The sequence below is a fragment of the Trachinotus anak genome, unplaced genomic scaffold (assembly GCF_046630095.1).
Source record: "Trachinotus anak isolate AG129_WGS33_773 ecotype Australia unplaced genomic scaffold, CSIRO_AGI_Tana_v1 ptg000016l, whole genome shotgun sequence".
Lineage (NCBI taxonomy): Eukaryota > Metazoa > Chordata > Actinopteri > Carangiformes > Carangidae > Trachinotus > Trachinotus anak.
This window is the reverse complement of record NW_027273867.1, coordinates 15,693,899-15,717,276: the sequence shown is the minus strand read 5'-3', so window position 1 is coordinate 15,717,276 and position 23,378 is coordinate 15,693,899. Positions and strand designations below refer to the sequence as shown.

At 40.2% G+C, this 23,378-nt stretch overlaps 1 protein-coding gene across 5 annotated transcripts in view; it reads left to right on the top strand.

The window, feature by feature from the left end:
• LOC139634681 (CUB and sushi domain-containing protein 3-like) overlaps window positions 1-23,378 on the top strand; it is a 334,573-nt gene that overhangs the window by 120,473 nt on the left and 190,722 nt on the right. For all 5 annotated transcript variants that reach the window (XM_071501310.1, XM_071501309.1, XM_071501308.1 and 2 more), the window contains exon 4: window positions 20,566-20,763. In XM_071501310.1, coding sequence (XP_071357411.1) covers window positions 20,566-20,763 — 198 coding nt within the window. The remainder of the gene's footprint in view (window positions 1-20,565; window positions 20,764-23,378) is intronic.

Sequence of the window (23,378 nt, the reverse complement as noted above, 5' to 3'; positions counted from 1 at the left end):
ATATCATTCACATGATGAATGATATTCCATTTTCATTCATATGATGACACCAGAGAACAAAGTCACAGCCCCCCCTATATGTGATGTAATCAGAGCTTCTCCGTTCTTCATTTTGCTAACCAGGGCGTCAACATGTGCTTGTTAGTGCTTTTACTTGCACATGTTAGTGCAGTGCCTCCCTGTTGAACTGTTGGCCCTCCCCCGAAGACTCCCCACACAATGGGACATTTTAGTACACACAGCATTCAGGTGAAAGCGACCTTTCACAATTTACTACACTTTGGCTAAAAAGCTCAGATAAAGAAAGAGATAAGACCAGAGTACAGGCGGACTGGCCATGGGGAACACTGGTTCAAATCCCAGTCCGCTGGTGGCCTGTCAAAACATCCATAAAGTTTTAACTGGCTCTATCTCTGTAATTTTTGTGGCTGGTCCCAGTGGATAAGTCTATGGCTGAAGTTCCCAGTCTAATTGTGTAGCCAGTACTGGTCTGGCTTTTATGAGATGGAGAGCCTTACAAGCTGCTAAATGGCTCCACCTTGACTCAGAACTGGCTTTTCTTCTCCTTGATGTGTAAGTAGCTTGATGCTACATAAAGTCACATATCTGTTTTCATTAGTGACCGGATACAGTAGGCATGATAACGTTAGCCGACTTGCTGTTACCCGTATTATGAATTTGTTTGGTAAACGTTGCAATCGCTAGTTAGCTTATTGCCAGCGTTGCTGTGGAGCATATCATTAAATACTAGCATGGGCTAATGGCTGAGGCTGGATTGTTTTTTGTTGGCTTTCGTATACACATGGTAACTTTATTTCATTATGTTTTAAGTAGCTGATTTCATAAGGCTTTGTAACACCTTTCTGACTGAGAATGTAAAGGGAGAAGGGTGTTTGTGGCCTAACGGAGGCTCGGGATGTGGCAGATGCTGGTGGTCCAGTGTGACATCTAGCTTCAGTCATGTTTTTATTAGGGCTGTCAATCGATTAAAATATTTAATTGCGATTAATCGCATGAGTGATCATAGTTAATCATGATTAAACGCATATTTTTAATCTGTTCTAAATGTACCTTAAACTGATACTACTCTTACTTACTTACTACTAATACTCTTTTCAACATGAGAATAGACAAATGCTTGCTTTATGCAAAAAAATCATGTTTATTTATTGCTACAATGAGAAATACTCTCAGTTCAAGTAACTAACATGTGCAAACTGCATTGTAAAACAAGATGCTGAAATAAATATGGTTTGCTTCATGCGAGGAGGGGGCGCCGGGCTCTCTGCATCCACTGTGTGCTTGGCCGACAGGTGGTATTTGAGACTAGACGTACTCCGGTGGTACTTAAATTCACCGCAACAATAAATACAAATTACTTTTGTCCTGTCAAGAGAGCCATCTGGCAAGACTTTGAAGCTGAACTTGCCATTCAAAATATCTTTTTTATCCATTACTGCTCACGACGGCATCGACCTCGGTGAATTGCTTCCTGATTTCCCGAGCTGCGGAGTGGCCCGAGGTTCAAATGTCACAAGCGTTAATCACGTTAAAAAAATTAATCCCGTTAAAGGCATGTTGCCTAATAACGCGTTAACTTTGACAGCCTTAGTTTTTATTTATGTTTGCTACATTGAACACCTGTTGTTTTTGTTTCTTTTCTTTTCTTTTTTTCAGGTTTGCATAGGATTGTCAGATTTTTGTTAAAACATTAACATGCATTAATTTATTTAATATCTGCAGTGATAAAGATATGTGTTGGAAATTGAAAGAATTAGAGATCTTGAAACTGATTGGTCAGGGGAGCAAATACATATTCTCGTGACAACCAGATAAGATATACTGTACACATAAATAGACAGTTTTAACTCAAATGTCTGATTTTCTTTCTGCTTCTTACTCTGTAACTTCTTTTGTTTCTGTCTGGCTCTTTTTGTAGGCAGCTCAGTACACATATTTTTCACCCTCAATACACCAAGTACACAAAAACATATGTGTGCCTACACGCATACTACTATGGCTCAGTTCATACATCTAAAATGAGAAGGGATATGTCAGTTCTATCCCTGGAGAAGAGTGGTTTTACAGTCCTGGGGAGTAGTAATTGTGTGTGCATGTTTGTGTGCATATATGTGTGCATGAGTCTGTGCCTATGTCTCTATGTATAATGTATATGCATGTGTCCCACTTATTCCCATGTGTATATAACAAGCAAATGTGAAGTATGTGAGATTTGAGAGGGAAGAAAAGTAGTAAGATGGAAGAGGAGCATACAGTATATAAGGAGTAATGAAAAAGTGTGGGGATAAGAGAAACAAGAAATCAAAGTCAGGAAGGGAAGAAGAGAAGTGTAGGAAAAAGGAATAAAGGAAAAAGTGAGAAAAACAAATCTGTACTGGGAGGGGAAGTGGGAATATGAGAGGATAGAAGAAGAAAAGAGGAGCTCCTGATAATGTGCTCCATGCTTTCTAGTTGAACAGGAGAAATCAGTGCTATTTTAAAGGTGTGTGTGTGTGTGTGTGTGTGTGTGTGTGTGTGTGTGTGTGTGTGTGTGTGTGTGTGTGTGTGTGTGTGTGTGTGTGTGTGTGTGTGTGTGTGAGAGTGAGAGAGCGAGAGAGAGAGAGAGAGAGAGAGTGCATGTGTGTGTGTGTGTGTGTGTGTGTGTGTGTGTGTGTGTGTGTGTGTGTCAGTCACACAGTGTGAATCAAAACAATCATAGAAACATATACACACAAGTGCGCACACACTGTGACAGTAGATGTGGAGCGCAGTTTGTATGAGACCAAATTTTGATGGGAAATATGGATGTTTTTTAAATTCATTTCTCCATGTGCCTCTCTTTAAATCCTGAGTTTGCTTTATTGTCATGGATGTGGTATGGAACAAGTCCCAAAAGTATCAAAACACAATGACAAATTCAATGTCTGTAACTCGTATACCTATAATTCTGTGATTTTGGACATATTTGTTCTTCTTCATCCCAATCACAGGAAATGTGGCACAGCACAATTGTCAGCACGGGCAGGAGAGATGAGTGATACCAAAAAAAGTCCAAGTAACTGCTTTAAGATTACAGCAATCCTACAGCAACAGACGATGAGTGAGCTTTTCAGTGTTATGAAGAAGAAAATGTGACTCTACAAGGTCACCTTTCATTGTTGAAAGCAAGTGGCATTAGCTCATTATCTGGATCATTGTATATAATTTTATAATGGTATGGTACAAAATAGCTGCCAGATCTCTCAGTGGCTTTCAGTGACTGTCCACACAATGTATCAATCTGATGTCTGGATAATATAATCACAGTAAATGGCTGCCAAACATCTTAGTTGGCTAGGCAGAATTACTGTAGGTGCCTCACATCACAAAGTCCAGCAAATGACAAATTAATATGATACCTGGATAAAATGCACTAATTTGGTGACAGATTTATATTGAAAAGCTGCCAAATGTTTTACTGCCTGGAAAGGATAGGTGCCAACATTAAAGACTATCCAAAAAATAGTCATCACTCTGATACCTGGTTAATGTATCAGACTCTACACAGTAACGTGTAAAGTCTTTCAGTGCCTAGTTTGGCAAGATAGGAGTTTGACACTAAAGTAAGTCCAGTAAATGATATATTGACCTCATATCTGAATGATATTATAGATTTTATATTAAATACCTTTATGATGGAATTACAGGCACCAGCCCTGTGCTGAGACAGGATAGAAATTACATGAAATGATATATTGATTTGATATTCAGGTCTGTCAGACAACCACTGCCCACCTGACTAAAATATAGGCTATCCTGGTACATAGTTATTATCAGTGTGTGTAAAAGTGTGCTTATATGCTGCGGTAGTGTGTGCGTTTGTGTGTATGTTAGGGTGTATTGTTAATATTACAGTGCCTTGACCAATGTCAGTCCATTATTCAGCTTTATATCAGCCAACCAACGGCCTCCCTTCAGGGTCACCACCTCGGCCCATCCAATCAGCTTCTCCTGCCAAGCAGGAAGGAATGTCACCTGATTAGCATAACCAGGAAATGAGCAGGGTCATGCTGACATGGCATTTTCTGATGCCATGAGCCAGACAGCAATCCGAGGTAGCATTAAGACAAACGTATCTCTCAAAACTGTCAGACGATCAACAAGAATTTTCACCAAACGTATCACCATGCTCTAAAATGTGATAAGAAGGATCGACAGAATCTTTTTCACCTCTTTGAGCAACACACACAGAAACACAATGCTCATGTGCTGGGAGTGAAATAAATTGTGCAGAGGAAATACTTGTTGATTTGTAGTTGATGTTGAGCTGTACTGCACTAATGGTACAAAGACTTGCGAAAGAGGAGGAGATGAGGACAAGGAGAGAGATAAAAGAAAATGAGATTAAAAGGGACAAGATGGAAACAAGTTGAAAGAACAGAAACAGGACAGAAGCCAGCTGCTTATGTCTTGAAGTGTACTTCAGCACAAAGGTTGCCACTGTACTGTATATTTTGATAACACTTCAACCTAAATAGTTTTAAAAGCCAATCAGCTTTTGCTTCAGGAGTCATGACAGGTGTTTTAACCATTCATCTAAAACTGCTGCAGTTTGTCAAAAAGATAAGGGATGTGGTTTTTGGATCCCTATCCTTTTTAAATTTTAGTACAGACATTTTTTCTGCAGGGCTGTGAGTGCTGATTTTACTCAGCACTCACAATTGGGAGTAGCCTGTTGATGTGGTAATGACCTATTTACTTTAGTTTGTTCTTCAACCCTTACTTTGTCGACAAGAAAGTGAGTAAATGCAAGATTTCTACTTCTTAATTTACATTCTGTTTGGTTTTCACACACCATATTGTCACCGCCTTTATGTGTAGGATGATTATTCAGCTGTGTCTGTGTCGGTTGGTTAGTTTCACATTCAAGGTGAGCCTGGTAGTTAAAAAATTGTGTGTGTGTCTGTGTGTGTGTGTGTGTCTGTGTTTGTATGTGTGCCGTTATCTGTCAGTCAGCTTTCCAGGGGGTCTCTTGATATTAAATTTTATAAGTCACGCTACAGTAACCACAGCTATTAGATATCACACACATACTGGCACACACACACACAAAGCTAGCTAGCTAGCTTACCTCGACTGTGCAACCAGGCAACACACACAAAGATGTCATCAGCACAGAATGATGACTCTCTCTCACACACATGCAGACACACTCTGTGCACTGTTAATAAATATACTCAGTATACACCAGAGTATGGCTGTAGTTGTCAATCACTAGAGACACGAACACACTGTCTCAATTCATCTCTGGGCTCTCTTGTTCCCTCCTGTGGGTTTACCGTCCCAACTGTTATTGTTCCCATCTCATTCCTGTTTACTTTGGCCTCTGTCTCCTGACTCTCTCATCCGCCCACGAGATATCCTCAGACTTTCCTCCCTATCTCAGTCACCTGGCTGCCAGATCGACCTGATCACCTGTCTCCTAATCCCAATCACTTGAGCTTCCCTGCTCACCTACACACCTGTTCTCAGTTTCCTCATTTTCCCAGCCAGTACTTAAACCAGCCATTTCCCCGGATCATCTGCTTATGTCCCAGTGCGTTTCCCCATGTGTCTGTTCCCTGTGTGTATTAACCTGTTTTCGACCTGCCTGTCTCTCTGTCTGCCTGCTAGTCCATCCATCTGTCTGTAATCCTGGTTTTCAGTTCATCCATTAAAATCCTTTCACTGAACCTGCCTACGTGCATGTGTGCCTGCGCTGCAGCCACCAGCTCTGTAACATACACATTAACAATGACTGTCTCTACAGGCAATAATCTGTGCATGGGTTACTGGTTCATGTTTCATTCACCACCTAACAGCATAACCCTTAAATAACCCTTCCATTTCTTTCTACTAACATGGTGTCAGTTTATTTAAGGGCAAGAGGATGGTCTGTCTGAAGGTTTTAGAGATATAAGAGCGAGCCCAGCCAGTGACCCAGAGAGAGAGCAATGTTCATTACATACATATTACTAAAATTTGGATGGAACAATCAACAGCATTACCAGTAGGAGAACTACAAAGTGTAAAGTTAAAGAGTGTATCCAAAATAGAAAATGGTTCATCTTCAAGGGGAGCATGAATGTGATCAGTATATTTAATCTGTGCATCACTGTACATTTTGTGTTGTTTACATTTAAACATGTTTGTAGGATATCATGAATCTATACCACATTTGATAGCAACATTGTCATTAGATCAATGCATTGGACGGACAAACAAGAAAATCAAAATAGCTCTTTCACAGTATTGTCTCCACCAGTGATTATCCAATATAATGTGTGCAACTACGGAGTGCAGGAACTGATTTGCACCTTTAAATGTGTTTGTGTGTTAGTTATTGTCAGTGTCTTTGCATCCTTGTCAAACACAGAGAAAGAGATATGAAGTTGTGGTGGAGAAATAGTTGGGTTTATATTCAAGTTTGAGTTTCATACAAATTTAATTTATACTGGTGGCAGGGTGGGACACGATGCTGAGGTGTCATTGTGTGGGTAGGTTTGAAATGGCAAATTGAGCTGACTGTCTGCAAGCTCAGGAATAACATGTCTTTATCCCATCAAGTAAACCACCAGTTCTGCAAGATTCATTTTGTACACCTCTTCTCTTCTCTTCTCTTCTCTTCTCTTCTCATAGACACGCTGAGGTCAAGATCAAAGTTTTGTTTATACTTAATCTATCTGACTGAATATCATGCTGACAATGACTGGTCGTAGGAACCCTTAGACAAAAGAGAGAAGATAGATTGAAAGACAAAAGAGGGGATTTAAAAAGAGAGTATGTGCATGTGGTAGGGGAGAGAAAGAATGCTCTGGTATTGATCAGCACAAAAAGGCCTTCTGAGAGGACATACTCATTTACTCTGCTCTCTTCAATGACAACTATGGCATCTGATTTTTCTTTGAAATCCTTTCTCTCTCTCCCTCCCTCTCTCTCTCACTCTGTCTCTTGCTTTTCTTAATGGATATTGATTTAGTTTTAGGGACATACAGTAAGCTTCTATCTATTGCGCCAGTTGTGTCTCACTAACCTCCTCTGCTTCTAAACTCTCTCTCTCTCTCTCTCTCTCTCTCTCTCTCTCTCTCTCTCTCTCTCTCTCTCTCTCTCTCTCTCTCGCTCGCAACCTTTTGAGGTGAACCTATCTCTTCAGGTGACAGTAGTGTGAGTGTAAGTGCAAAATGGTGTGTGTAAGTGCAGGTGTGTGTGTCTTTGTGTGCATGTGTCACAGTGCAGCGCAGCTTTGGCAGAGTGACAGTGATGTCAGACACATAACGATTTCCTATTGGCTGTTGCCCCCTGAGGCCTAACGACCCGTTATTGATCTGACCAATTAGCATTCACACCTTTAATTAATACTGAAGCCTGTGCAGACACATGGACGCGCACGCACGCACGCACACACACACACACACACACACACACACACACACACACACACACACACACACACACACACACACACTTTAATTAATAGTGTGGAGAGGGGTAGCTGTGAGAAGAGATAAGAGAGAAAGAGAGGCAAAGAGGCTGGGAGGGCAAGATGGATGTGTGAGCCAGAGAAGGGTCAGTTAGAGAGAGAGGAAGGCAGATCAGGACTCGGACTTCAATCAGTGCAGCCCCTTGATATAGAGACTAATGGTATATCAGAGCTCAATGGTATACTGACTTTCAATGATATAAACAAGCTTACTTTTGTGCATTGAGAAAACAGGTACTAGCTCTACGTAGGTGTAATCTTCAGTGTGATAGTTTGGACATGATGAACATCAGCCAAGAAAACAGATTGTTAGACTGTAAGTAAATGACTGCAGTGCTGAACACAGATAGTGTAACTGGCTGGAAGATCATAATTGCCAAAAAATCCAATGCATTCCTTTAACAGTAAGTCAATTTAACAAAAAAAATATGTTTTTGCAATGCCTGTAAACACTGAACCCTGTGCTGTACCATTTTGTTTGATCAAGTCTGATGGAGCTTTGTTCTGGTCTTCAGAAGGATAGAGTCAGCCCTTTCAGGTTAGATCAAATGATAGCATTCTGCGTACTGCTGTCGATTCTACAAAAAGAGGGCCTCAGTAAACAAACTAACCCATGATCTTGTTCAATCCTGATGGCTACAGCTTGTAAACACAGAATATGTCACAGCTGGCGGTAGGAGCACAGACTGGGAGGATCCAAGTGCAGACACATAGGCATGCTGGTGCAATGAAGGACTTTTAATAGATTAGGTGATTAGGACCAGGATTACAGACAGATTGATGGAGAAGCAGACAACAGGTAACTACATACACATTACAGGAATGGGAATCCACTACATGAACAGCACAAAGGAAAACAAACAGACATCAGCAAATAATGTGGTATAAATACCTTGGAGCAGATGAGGAAAATGAGCAGATGATGGTCTCCATGGCAGGCTGGACTTAGGAACAGCCTCAGGAACAGGCAGGACATCTGCTGGGATGGCCAACTCAGAAACAGAGAAGATGTCAGCTGGGACCCTGACTGAGGGCCAAACCTTAGAAAAGACGGGACATCAGCTGAGACAGTGGGCTATGATGACATGTTGGTGGGGATGGTCAACTCAGTGTCCAGCTTGGGCTGGTCATTGGTCATTGCACTGGGCAGCTGAAGCTCTGGGTCACTGGGCAAACTGGGAAATGGATGTGTTCCAGGTCCATACTTCCCTCTAGGGGCTCCAACCCCTAAATACCTCTTTGAAATGACAACATGAATACCCAGGAAAAGTGACTGCTGAAGGCCTTCAGGGGCAGGATCAAGCTGAAGGCTACCCAGCGTGGAAGCAGACTTGAGGCAGAAGGCTGGTGGCTGTCATGCCCAAAGCTAGCTGGTGCAGAAGCGGGCTGAAGGATGGCAGGCACATCTGTGGTGTAGAACTGGGCTTTGCCCACAGGAAGTCAAGCAGGTGGCTAGCATGTCCACTGCTAGTTGACCCTGACACAGGCTGGAGGTTGGCCAACTGGAGTGTAGACTGGAGGCTTGCTGCAGGATAAACAGACTGGCAGGTGTTTAGGAGGCATGCGGCATGGTCATACAGTTGGTAAAGGTGATATGCCTCCAAGAAACAGGATATGGATCAGGGCTGAAGACCTATAGAGGGCTACCTCTTGGACAAATTCAGGGTCCCACTTCCAGGTAGTCAGTGACTCCAGGAAGTCTGGCTTTCATTAGGAAAATTGTCTTTAGACATTCCAAAGTCCTCCTAGGAAAATGTCAGGCTGAGTAGGAGCTTGTCTGCTGGGTCCAAGGACTGAGAACCCGAGCTCAGACAAATAAGCAAGCTGGTACAATGAAGGACCTTTAATGGATAAAATGATGAGGACCAGGCCCGTAGATAGAGGGACAGGCAGGCAACCGGTAACTTCATACAGGTATGAAGCTGCAAACATAGAAACAGACAGAGCAAACAACTGGGGGGAAAGGGGTGGTATAATTACCAGGAAGAATGAAAAAAAAGGGGGAAAAGGTGTGTAGATAAGTGGGGAGGTTCCAGTGATTGGTGAGCAGATGCAAACAGGAAGAAAGTTTGGGGATATCTGGTGGGCAGGTATAGTCTGACAGGAGGCCTATAAACAAGGCTGAGACAGAAGTCATGACAGAACAATTAGTAAGAGAAGGGGGTTTGTGTGGTATTTTTGTTGTTTTTTTGAATGTGTGTAGGTCTAATGAAGTTCTGTTGGCAGGATGTCTTTAGGGGGAAATCTAATGGTTTATTGAACCATGCCTCTGAGAAACATTGATCACTGCATCAAGGAGCTTTACCCACACAGACACAGACACAGACATAGACACAAACACACACACACACACAAACACACACACACACACACACACACACACACACACACACACACACACTTATCCTTGTTTATACATGCAATGACATGCAGACATTGGTACACAGGCACTAGCGCGTGCACACACCCCAGTGAAGTGGAGGTAAAGGCCTTATAATTGACATCCCCATGTTTCTTTGTGAGCAGTCAGACTGCCATCATTATCTGCTCATTCAATTACATAGAGGGAAATTGCAAGGCTGGAAAAGTACATCTTTTCAACTAACATCCTTAGATGGATATTCTAGCCACAAAAATAAGGTAATTGTGTTGGACAGGGTTATTGTCTTGCTCAAAATGATTAACTTGTTTCACCCAGTCTCATTAAATTGTATCCTCACCCGGCTGCCTCTAATTTTGTATTTCTATCATATGAAAGTTTATACTTAACTGAACTGCATTTCGAAGAAAGACCAGACTATTCACTTCACAGCATTAGTGTGAGTGTGTTCTTATTAGTTCTATTGATGAAATAATTTTGTAAGCAGAGTGGTTCATAAAATGATTTATATTCAACCAGTATTATAAAACGTAAACAGACCTAAGCCTAAGATAGGCTAAGGAATCAATTTTAGCCTAACCAGCAGTGATTGTGGGTAATAAGATTTAGTAAATACCATTGAAATACATGTACTTTCATACTGTAGCTTTAACACCAGCATCTTCTGGGTATTTCCATGTCAGTTTGGTGGTAATCTACCTCATTAATTTAACATCATCATTGATCATTTTGAATTGCCAAAATAGGCAGTTTTACCTCAGACAATTCTGTCAGGTACCATCTGTATATACAGAATATATTGTCGTGGTTATGGACACGAGGCTGCTTGAAGCAGCTTCATGACTAAAGTATTATGAATACAGATGATTATTGTTCTCACAGAGCAATAAGGCAATTGTCAAGACTGCTCTTACTGTGAGAATTAAGACTTGAACCTTGAGACCTTAAGGTTTTAGGGCTCCGGTTAGAATTAGGTTTAGATCAGGGTTAGGGTAATGCCTGGGGTTAGGCATTATTTTTATGTTGGTTAAATTTAGGGTTTGGGGCTCGGGAATGCATTATGTCAATGAGTGTTCTCACAAGTGTACGTGTGTGTACGCCTGTGAGTGTGTGTGATTGTATGTGTAGTGGCATGTAATAAACCCAGAAAGACACCACTGGTCTGTTGCTCTGACTTCATAGTGTTTGATCTCCACTAGAGGTTACGCTCATTAGCAACACAGTTGTGTGTGTTAACTGATCTTTAAGCCAGATGATCTTGTGCTTTGAACAGCTCTTACTCTTTATGGGAGCTCTGCCTTTTTCCTGCTTTAACACTCCCTCAGAATCTTTCTGTCTCTCTCTGACACACACCCCTTCTGCTACCTCTTAGTCCATTTCCCCTTCATTAATGTTTTCATAATTAATCATAATTATAATCACATCATCACCAAGCAGCCTCCAATCAACAGTTTCTGAGGGAATTGCAAGTCCAATGCGTGTGTTCCATGTATGGATTATTAGAGAAGTTAAATTCCTGTCCTTGACTCTGTATACAGGGTCATAGAAGACAAAATAAATCTAACACCAGACAGAATATTGATATTGGATGACCTTTTTATGCCTTTGCTCTGGTCAGAGTCTGGGCCGGAGGCATTAGGTTTTTGTGGTGTCCGTCCATCCATCCCATTGTTGTGAAAACAATATCTCCATTACACTTTAAGGGAATTTCTTCAAATTTGGCACCAACAATCACTTGGGCTGTGTCTGAAATCACTCACTACTCACTATAAAGTCCACTATGTGGTTAGTTTGCCATTTTGTAGTGCTGCCTGAATGTATAGTGAGAATTATTATACCCTGTATAGTGAGAATTATTATACCCTATATAGTGGACTCATAGTACCCCACAATGCATCATAAAAAATTGTGTACAACCGGTGGTCACTAACCTAGCGATATATACCATCATGCCTTGTGCGCACAGTGAAAAACTGAAACACGATGCAGAAATAATTACCCAAGTAATGTCCGATAGTGTTTTTCAATTTTACTGATGAGCTCACTATGTAGACCTCTATATAGAACTCCTTGGAATGATGAGTAGGGAATGAGTGAGAGATTTCGGACACAACCTATATGTATAAGATTTTGGTGGTCAAAGATCAAGGTCACTGTGACCTCACAAAAACACATTTTTTTGCCATAACTTAGGAAATTGCTCCTGTACACATAAAACTTATAAAGTAAGACAACATTAACATAACCCTGTAGGTCCTTCACAGCTGTACTTTGGATTTTACCTTTAATTGATATACCTCCTTTCCAAATTATAAAAATATAAGTATGTCTCTGACTATGTCCCTAAGAGTCCAATTAGACAAAAAATGTATCTTGGCAGCATGATTAAGCAGATAAATTGTGCTATCATCATGAAGCTTTACCATAATGCAAAGTTGTGGAGCATTTAGGAACATTGCGTGTTAAGTTGTCATGTAATCACAAATCGAGTGGATGATTGGTGCAGAAATGGAACTCACTATAAAGCCAGCAACTCTAAATGGTTTCCCTGCTGTAATCTGCGGAGGTTGAACATGGCTGTTATCTTTGCACAAATACTGCAGAAGTGTACTCTTTGGTATTTAGGCATTTTTATTAATCCACTAAATTAGGCATTTTCATTCATGAGAAGCATATAACTTTACTTACACCACAGTTATCCGACCTATTCTTCGTACAAAGTCTTTGCGATGAAAAAATAAAAGAGTAACCAAAATGTTAAAATCAGTCAGGGTTAGGGATGAACGGAAGTAACTATAATTCTTCATGTACCTTCTTTAGATCAAGTAAAAGACCTTCTCCTGTTTCACAAATCAGGAAATGTTCCTCTATCATGAGGACCATTCTGCTTGAGCTGAATCTAAGAAAAATAAAAATTCTGACTTTTTTTGTGCCTGTGTAAGCAGTACTCTGGTTATAATTAATCTAAAGTTGCTTCTTTAGAATGGGACATGAATGAAAAAAGTTAAATGGGTAGTTATGTTGCTGGTGCTTCTGCCATGCTTCACTTTGGGGAGTCGTCCATAATCTCACTCCCTGCTGTTCCTCTTATTGGACTGTGGATGGTGATGGTTGGAGGAGGCCAGAACTGTTGGTGCTTGTTGTACTGCTTGCATTATATCTTTCCTGCCCTTGTTGTGTAGAGGTCTGTTTTAATGCCATGAAGACCTAGTGTTATCACCATAAATTAAGGGTGAAGTGCGTTCTTCCTTAAGTACTTATTAAGCGCTGACCATTTTAGTTGGCTCCTTTTGTCTGTCTCTATCATACTCTTGAAGCTTTTATTAGAAAGAGTCCATATATACAGTAGTTTTTTACTGCTCATTGAAAATCGATTGCGGTTTTCCATCTCTTAGCTGTTGTAAAAAATGTTATCATCTGACCATTGAACAATGTGTTCAAATGTGTATGTCTATGAGTTTATGCATCAAGTAACCATGTCCAGGAGAAAACATTGCACTCATTCTTTCCTCATATCCTTCCCATCCATCTTCTTTCTGCTCAGTGTTTGCTCAACATGATCCTGAAAGAACATTTTATGCTGTTAAATAAATCTAACACCAGACAGAATATTGATATTGGATGACCTTTTTATGCCTTTGCTCTGGTCAGAGTCTGGGCCGGAGGCATTAGGTTTTTGTGGTGTCCGTCCATCCATCCCATTGTTGTGAAAACAATATCTCCATTACACTTTAAGGGAATTTCTTCAAATTTGGCACCAACAATCACTTGGGCTGTGTCTGAAATCACTCACTACTCACTATAAAGTCCACTATGTGGTTAGTTTGCCATTTTGTAGTGCTGCCTGAATGTATAGTGAGAATTATTATACCCTGTATAGTGAGAATTATTATACCCTATATAGTGGACTCATAGTACCCCACAATGCATCATAAAAAATTGTGTACAACCGGTGGTCACTAACCTAGCGATATATACCATCATGCCTTGTGCGCACAGTGAAAAACTGAAACACGATGCAGAAATAATTACCCAAGTAATGTCCGATAGTGTTTTTCAATTTTACTGATGAGCTCACTATGTAGACCTCTATATAGAACTCCTTGGAATGATGAGTAGGGAATGAGTGAGAGATTTCGGACACAACCTATATGTATAAGATTTTGGTGGTCAAAGATCAAGGTCACTGTGACCTCACAAAAACACATTTTTTTGCCATAACTTAGGAAATTGCTCCTGTACACATAAAACTTATAAAGTAAGACAACATTAACATAACCCTGTAGGTCCTTCACAGCTGTACTTTGGATTTTACCTTTAATTGATATACCTCCTTTCCAAATTATAAAAATATAAGTATGTCTCTGACTATGTCCCTAAGAGTCCAATTAGACAAAAAATGTATCTTGGCAGCATGATTAAGCAGATAAATTGTGCTATCATCATGAAGCTTTACCATAATGCAAAGTTGTGGAGCATTTAGGAACATTGCGTGTTAAGTTGTCATGTAATCACAAATCGAGTGGATGATTGGTGCAGAAATGGAACTCACTATAAAGCCAGCAACTCTAAATGGTTTCCCTGCTGTAATCTGCGGAGGTTGAACATGGCTGTTATCTTTGCACAAATACTGCAGAAGTGTACTCTTTGGTATTTAGGCATTTTTATTAATCCACTAAATTAGGCATTTTCATTCATGAGAAGCATATAACTTTACTTACACCACAGTTATCCGACCTATTCTTCGTACAAAGTCTTTGCGATGAAAAAATAAAAGAGTAACCAAAATGTTAAAATCAGTCAGGGTTAGGGATGAACGGAAGTAACTATAATTCTTCATGTACCTTCTTTAGATCAAGTAAAAGACCTTCTCCTGTTTCACAAATCAGGAAATGTTCCTCTATCATGAGGACCATTCTGCTTGAGCTGAATCTAAGAAAAATAAAAATTCTGACTTTTTTTGTGCCTGTGTAAGCAGTACTCTGGTTATAATTAATCTAAAGTTGCTTCTTTAGAATGGGACATGAATGAAAAAAGTTAAATGGGTAGTTATGTTGCTGGTGCTTCTGCCATGCTTCACTTTGGGGAGTCGTCCATAATCTCACTCCCTGCTGTTCCTCTTATTGGACTGTGGATGGTGATGGTTGGAGGAGGCCAGAACTGTTGGTGCTTGTTGTACTGCTTGCATTATATCTTTCCTGCCCTTGTTGTGTAGAGGTCTGTTTTAATGCCATGAAGACCTAGTGTTATCACCATAAATTAAGGGTGAAGTGCGTTCTTCCTTAAGTACTTATTAAGCGCTGACCATTTTAGTTGGCTCCTTTTGTCTGTCTCTATCATACTCTTGAAGCTTTTATTAGAAAGAGTCCATATATACAGTAGTTTTTTACTGCTCATTGAAAATCGATTGCGGTTTTCCATCTCTTAGCTGTTGTAAAAAATGTTATCATCTGACCATTGAACAATGTGTTCAAATGTGTATGTCTATGAGTTTATGCATCAAGTAACCATGTCCAGGAGAAAACATTGCACTCATTCTTTCCTCATATCCTTCCCATCCATCTTCTTTCTGCTCAGTGTTTGCTCAACATGATCCTGAAAGAACATTTTATGCTGTTAATGCTTTTGCACAAAAAGGTGTCACGATTTTAAAATGCCGTATATCTCATCTTGCCATTAATTTTTTCATATTGAAAAGAACATAGCCATGTAGGATAATTCCATATTATCCTATGCCTGATTGTTGAGCTGTTGTAGTTAGAATTTGAGGACATCGCCTGAATCATAGGATTAATGACAGTTGCTTGACAGCTCTGCAGCAACTTTCTAACAATGGAGGGAGTGTTTGGGGGAAAAAAATCCATTGTCAAAATTCTACATATACAGTATGGATGTGTTATAGTTGAGCGAAATGGGCACAAAATGGCTTATGTTTTCAACTAAAACATTGTTTCCAAAACTGCACTGTAACCTTTTAAACCTCAGCTGAACTTTTCTCTAACTTTCCATGTTTTGCAAACTAAATTTAGAGGTCTGTAAAGAACAAAAAGTGCATAGGTCCATTACAATATATATGATGGGTATTCTAGTCCCAGTAGACATTCCTGCTTGCTTTGCTAAACAAAGTGTAACTAATCAAATTGCCTTTGTGTTGTAAGAATAGACAAACATGAAGGGGCTTAGTGAGCAACAATTTGAAAAGGTAAAAGGTATGGTGAACCATTAAAAATCCCTTATATTATAATTTCTGAGATTGTTAAAGCAGCATGATAAGTTCCTTTTTTCCATAGTTTTTGCTTAATTCCCCGTCTTTTCAGTATTAGTTGTGATAGTACCAAAGTTAAGATATTTTCAAATCAGTTTTTCCTTGCCAGTTCACATTCCAGATGACATTTAACTTCAGCAAATCTAGAGGCTTCTAATTTAGTGATGTTAAAACAAGAAAACAAGGACATATCCAACTTCAGATATCTGCTTGTCTGGCTTCTGTATGATGCTCTTTCCAAAATAAACCATATCACTGATCCACAGGGATGTATAATACTATGACAAGAGGCAATTAGCAATAGCGTTAACAACAATTGTTCTTTAAAGCATTTGACGTTTTTTGTAATGCCCTAAAGATAACAATGTATGGTCATGTAAACTGAATGGGCACTGTGTTATCTAAGCAGTCATAGTATTATAAACAGACTGAGGTCACTGTGAAACTAAATCTGTGTTTTTACTTCTGGCTTTGTCAGAGGGAGGCCACAAGACCACAAAAATGATGCACAGCTGACACCATAAAATTTCATTAACTTAACGACTAAAAATGTTTTATGACACAAGTTCTTCACAAGTCTATAAAAAGAGTTGGTCAAAGTGTTGAATAAATCAGACTGACAGGCAACTGACTCTGAAGTTGACAGCCGGTGAAACCTTTTATAGATCTGAATACCCCAGAACACATATCTGTTTGTTACAGACCTGAGGACGCATCCATCTGTTCTGTTACAATTCTTATAAACCGCACATCTTTTATGGAAAATGTCTTGAAAAGAATTCTGAAAATCATTTTTTAGATGTAGTAAATGGAAATCCATGTAAGTGGTTTCTTGTTACAAATTCCATGCTTTATTTTCAAGCATTCAGCATCTATTCTCTTGCGGTATAAAACCTGGTTCATCTTTTATAAAAGTTAATGCTGACGGAGGTGTAAAACCTCCAAACTCAGTGAATCATCCCTCTCTGTTTTTTCCTCTCTTTCTTATTTCTGTCTTCTTCTCTGTTTCTCTCTCTCTGTCTTTGCTGTCCTTCACTCCCCCTCTCCAATCCTCCCATCTGCAGTGTCATCCGTCTCACTTAAAACTCTTAAAGCATGGCAGCATTCTCTCTCTTTTCCAGCACTTTGCTCCTGCTTTTACCCACTACTCACTTCTTTTCTCCCATCTCACTCCCTCCCTCTCGGTTTTGTGTTCTGTACCTAGACTCAACTGTAATTGCTTATCTAGGGAGAAATAAAAGCCAGGTAAATGGTTGTGTTTGTGTGGGTGTGTGTGCATGTGTGTGTGTGGTTCAAGCATTACTCAGGTTGTGGGGGCCTGAATCTGTTTACACAGTCACATTATGGGGACTTGTCTTCAATGTTGAGACAAAAGCAAGTCCCCATAACGTAAAGAGGTTAGGGTTAAGTAAGTAGTATGTTTAGTTGAGGTAGGAGTAAGTCTCTAGGAATTGAATGGAACTCAATGTACTGTCCTCTGAAGTCATGTAGACACGACTATGTGTGTGTGTGTGTGGGTGTCTGTGTGTGTTTGTATGTGTGTGTCTGTCTGTGTGTGTTAGTAAGGGAGTGTGTGTTCATCAGAGTAGCTGTATGCTAGTGTCTGCTCTGCATGCAGGACTTTTTGTGCCCCTGTGTGTGTGTGTGTGTGTGTGTGTGTGTGTGTGTGTGTGTGTGTGTGTGTGTGTATTTGTGACAAATGTAGATAGTTCTACAGATGGCCCATAAAAGCAGCAGCTTGTAATGAAGCAACTGAGACTGAAATCATGGTTATGGTAAACTGGGGAGAGACAGAGACAGGGAAAGAGAGGCAGAGATAGATAGATAAAGAGAGAGAATAGAGAGGAGGAAGAAGTGAGGGTAAGAGAGAATAAATAAGAGAGAGCAGGCAGCAATAAAACATGGAAAGGAGTGTGGTGTAGCCGCTGGCTACTGAATAAACTAGTGTAATGAAAGTATGTGATGTTCACAATAAACTAGGCAGAGAAAGCAAGGAGGAATGAAGGGATGCACAGAAGGGGTGATATAGTGGTATGGATGGAATGAGAGAGAGAGAGAGAGAGAGAGAGGGGCAAGTAACTGGCATGTTATCAAAGTTTTTACTTGAGGAGGAGGGAGTGGAGGAACAGGAGGGAGGGGATGGGTGGAGTGTGACAGACGGAGACATTGAAGAAAGAGGAGGGAGAGATTAAAAAATGAGAATTAGAGATAAAAAATAAAAGGCTAAAGAAGCAGAAACAGATGGATAAAAGAAGTAAGAAAGAAAAAAGGGGAAATGAAGCAGAGGAAGAGTAAAAACTCTATGAAAAAGATATGTGATAGAACAAAGGTAGGTACAATGAAAATATGAAGGAAGGCACTGAATAAAAATCAAATGGTTAAAAGGGGAAATCCTTGGTATGTGTTTTTCTGATAGCACCTTGAGTCACTGACAGATTGACACCCTGTGTGTGTGTGTGTGTGTGTGTGTGTGTGTGTGTGTGTGTGTGTGTGTGTGTGTGTGTGTGTGTGTGTGTGTGTGTGTGTTGGTGAGAGTAAACGTGTGTCTGATAGGACACTGAGTAACAAACATCCTGACACAGAGTAGGGCCACACTGACTGGTAAAATCGATAGGGCAGCAGGTCACAACACTAGGCCAACCTGACATCCAGACACAATAGAGCACAGGAGGTCGCCACAGTGATGGATTACCCTAGTTGTGTGTGTATGTGCATGTGTGCTAGTGTCCAAGTGTGTCTTGTCAGTGTGCGTTTCTGTATCTGTGTGTTTGTGTGAAGATAAGTGGGGGGGGGAATCTTTAGCAAAATAATTCTTCTCTTGTATATGCTTTCCATGCTCAGGATTTAATATACCCTTTACAGAAAGCCTTAAACACAAACTTTATATCAACTAATTAAAGTACTTGAAGGGATGCTCTGCGTTTTTTAGGTAACAAATTCAGTGGCTAAGTTACTTCTTTCTGTTCTAGTTACATCTATTTTTAAATGATCCATGAGCTCTGGTCTAGTGGACCTCATCACATTCAAGATAGATGCTAATAATGAAAAAGAGGCAACATTCATTTCAAGCAAACTGAAAGATAGTGTGTGTGTGTGTGTGTGTGTGTGTGTGTGTGTGTGTGTGTGTGTGTGTGTGTGTGTGTGTGTGTGTGTGTGTGTGTGTGTGTGTGTGCACGCGTGTGTCCACTGAGAAATTGAAAATGTCCACATAATTGTCGGCGTCAGTGGAGGTACAGAGGTAGAGAGAGGGATGGGAGTATAATTCAGAGGTATGACAATAAAGTAATTATACAAATGAATCAATCAGCCAAGTAATCTAAGAATCACTTAAATAGTTCACTTCCTGATATCAAATTTTGTCTACTCTCTGTCTGCTTTGTGAATGGCAATTTTTGGAAAGGATCCCCCTGCAGCTGTACTATTGGCATTTTATTTGAAGCTTATTGTGTATATTTGTTAAGTTTAAGGAATAAAGCACTGCAAGGTTTTCAGAGTTTCTGGTGACAATTTAAGAAAAGTGCAGCTCTGGCTCCACCTCTCATTTGGGAGCATACTGAGATTGGTTTTTCTCACTGTTATTGTTGACTTCTTCCTTCCTCTTCTTCTCTCCTCCTCTTTAACTTTCTGTCGTCTCTAGCTCCTGTCTGAGTAGTCTCATAGTTCCATCTGTCATGTTGGGCATACTCTGTCTCTCGTTTTCTTTACTTCCCCCTCTTTCCGTCTCTCTCTGCTCTCCTCCCCCTCACCCTGTCTGTCTCTCCCCTTCTCCCTAACCCCCTATCTGTCTGAACAGTTTTATAGTTGTATCAATCAAGTTCAAACAATAAGACCAGAGTTGGTCCCTGTTCTCCCATCTACTTCCTGGGTTTATGGCTTCTAATAACACTTCTCTCCCTCTATTCCTTGCTCTGTTGTGTGTATGTGTTTGTGTATGTGGATGTATATATGCACACCTGTACATATGTCATAGGCACAGAACTGTTAATGTATCTTAGAGAAATAATATGATTTGCTATAAAACATTTTACATTACTTCTCCTGCTTTCTTTGAGGCTGAGTTTAGTCTTTGACTGGGAGTGCAGTCAAAATGTCCTTTTACAGCCATTATACTTAGCAATGTATGTGTGTGTGTGTGTGTATGTATGTATGTATGTATATGTATATATATATGTAGGGCTAAGGATATGGCTAATTGTATGCTTGCTGTAGCGTTCAAGAACAGCCAATAGTGACAATATGTTACAAGCTGTCTCTGACAATTAAATTGTGTTTTGCAGTGTGTGGCTGAGGCTAGGATGCTCCAGAGGTTAATCACTGTGTGATAACTGGGTATATTTGGTCATGTGACAGGTAATTCCAAAAAGACATTGAAAAAGCCTCAATTTGGTAAATTTTTCTTTCTCTCTCTGTTTTTCTCCCCAGAACTACACAGCACGTCTTGTGGAAACCCTGGTGTCCCACCCAAAGCAGTACTAAGTGGTGGCGGCCGTTTTGCTGTGGGAGACCGTGTGCGGTACAGCTGTGTTCCTGGTTACGTCTTAGACGGCCATGCCACACTCACTTGCATCACCAATGCTGGAAACACTGCTGTCTGGGACTTTCCTGCTCCAATTTGTCGAGGTAAAGTCACCTAAACCTGTATGTGTATGTGGTTGACTGGATATGAAGAGGTTTATTCTCAGATGAAAATTCACTGAAAATTTACCATCCACCCATTTGAACTACTACACGACACAAAATGAAAACAAATAATGAAAACAGGAGGTTAACAGAAGTTTGGATAACAAAATGAATAACACTTGAAAATTAATTTCAGAAATTTTAGAAATACTGACCTCTAAAATGCTTTTCCAAAACAAAATGTAAAGAATTTTGGAAGAAACCTCTTCAAAAACTATATCTCTGTGTGTGTGTCCGTGAGAGGGACAGAAAGACAGACAGACTACGCATGCCTTTGTGATTGTGTATGTGAAAGAGAATGAGGCAAACAAACCATGAATGCTTGTGTATGCTGAACTTTATAATCAAAGGTGTGTGTAGGAGAGAGGCAAATATGGAATGTGGATGTGGAGTGTACTGTATGCTGTTGTCGATTATAGGATTCTTCGGTATGTGATGATCTGTGTACATAGTGTTGTACGCCATGTCACACTACAGTACATACTACAAAGAACTCTGTTTCATTTTATGCATTTTACACAAACATATGGTGTAGGTAGGTGCAAATATAGTGGATTATACTGTACAGTATGTGCACATGTAAATATTTGTACAGTCCACTTGAAAAATACATTTGATGTCATTTGTATTTAGATGCTGGCCGGAGGTAAAGTCCATTTAGTCACATGATCAATACTGAAATATACTGTATCTATGTGAGTGGCCAGGTGGCGGCTACATGGGCATCCTGTGTATCTAAAAGGGACCATGCTGAGGGAAACAGTCCTGGCACATTAAACTGTCAAATCAGCTCCATTCTCTGAATTTACACTGGAACCACAAGTAAAAGGAGGTTCAGTCTCACAGCCTTAACACCATGCTCCTCATCACAATATAGTCATGGGTGACCATGTTCTTGAAGCTTGAGGTGAACAAATAACATTATGTTGCATCTTTTCCAATTTGTCTGCCCTGAGCTGCTTTTTTAACTAAGACTATGAATTCAAATACCGTATTTTCCGCACTATAGGGCGCACTGGATTATAAGGCGCACTGTCAATGAATGGTCTATTTTCGAACTTTTTTCATATATAAGGCGCACCGGACTATAAGGCGCATTAAGCGAAACAAAACAGTCAGGTAAGTCAGTCAAACTTTATTAAACGCGTTCACAATAACTCTCAACCTTGTTCAGTTGTAACACGTAAAAAAAACACAGTTTGATACCGCTAAATCAAACGTTAGCGTATTCACAATAACTCCTTATAGGTCCTTATACACACACACCATAATATTATGGTGAAGCACAGTATGTATTACTCCGCGACGCTCCTGACTACGATAGCCGTAATGCTGCAAGCGGTGCGGCTTTGTAGTTTACCAAAGTCGTACTAAAACATTTTGACAGAGCCCCGTGAGCGCTGTGTACCACACAAAATCGCTTCGAGGTAAGTAAGCACAACCAGAATTAATCCATATATAAGGCGCTCCGGATTATAAGGCGCACTGTGATTTTTTGAGAAAATTAAAGGCTTTTAAGTGCGCCTTATAGTCTGGAAAATACGGTAAATGACTAAATGACAGTAACATTACAGTAACCATACATATAGTCACACATACATATAACAAATACAAATATATGCCATAGAGAGACGTAAGCCTTGAATTTAAAATCTCTGGAATGATCAATTACTATACTTTATCCAACACAATAACAAAAATCAAAGCTGCTCTTAATCAGTGACTCCTTACCTCTTCCTTGATGTTATTTCAGTGACTCATATGACTACCAAGTGACATCAGTGACCTGAAATTACCCAGACAGAGGCAGTGATTTAGTTCAGGGATTGAACTTTGCCACTCCACCTGAATGCATTCCGGTTGTAGATCTGATAAGCAACACAGAGTCAGTCATCCAGAAGAGGAACATCCCTAAACACACAAGAGAAGGCATTTACACCTCTGAGAAGGGGCCCACCACCCTCCCTGGGGAGATGGGGCAGATTCAGAGTATTGAACCTGGAGGACTATAAGTTCACGGTATGTGCACTCCTTAGTGATTCAAGTGCAAGTGATATACAAAAGAGATACCACCAACAGCTACAAAGAAAGAAGGCAATTAATTGCTTACAGTCACTGGATAGTGTAGATCACCATCGCATCAACCTCTGGGAAGCTGCTGTAGGAGCTGTGATCAGACTTACTGATGTCTGACTGAAAATGATTTGGGGAAGTTCAAGGGCACACACTGGAAATTTTCACGCCAATATTCATGTGTGATGACAATGGACAGGATATATTGACAACAGCAGGCGCCCAACCTGACCAAACAAACTGAGTGTAACCCTGGCCAGGTACTTTACTGTTTTTTGGATTTTTGCTGATACACCACTTAGTAGTAGATTGGTTTGGATACATTGGATACTGACAGGTGCCCACTGGTTTAAATATACATTTTGAGAATAACAATGTGGAGGGTAAGGCTGTGACTACTTAACTAGGGAAACGAGTGGCAGAATCATTAAGAAGAAGATGCAGAGCAATGGCTTGGCATTTCTTGATTGTGCAGTTTTCAT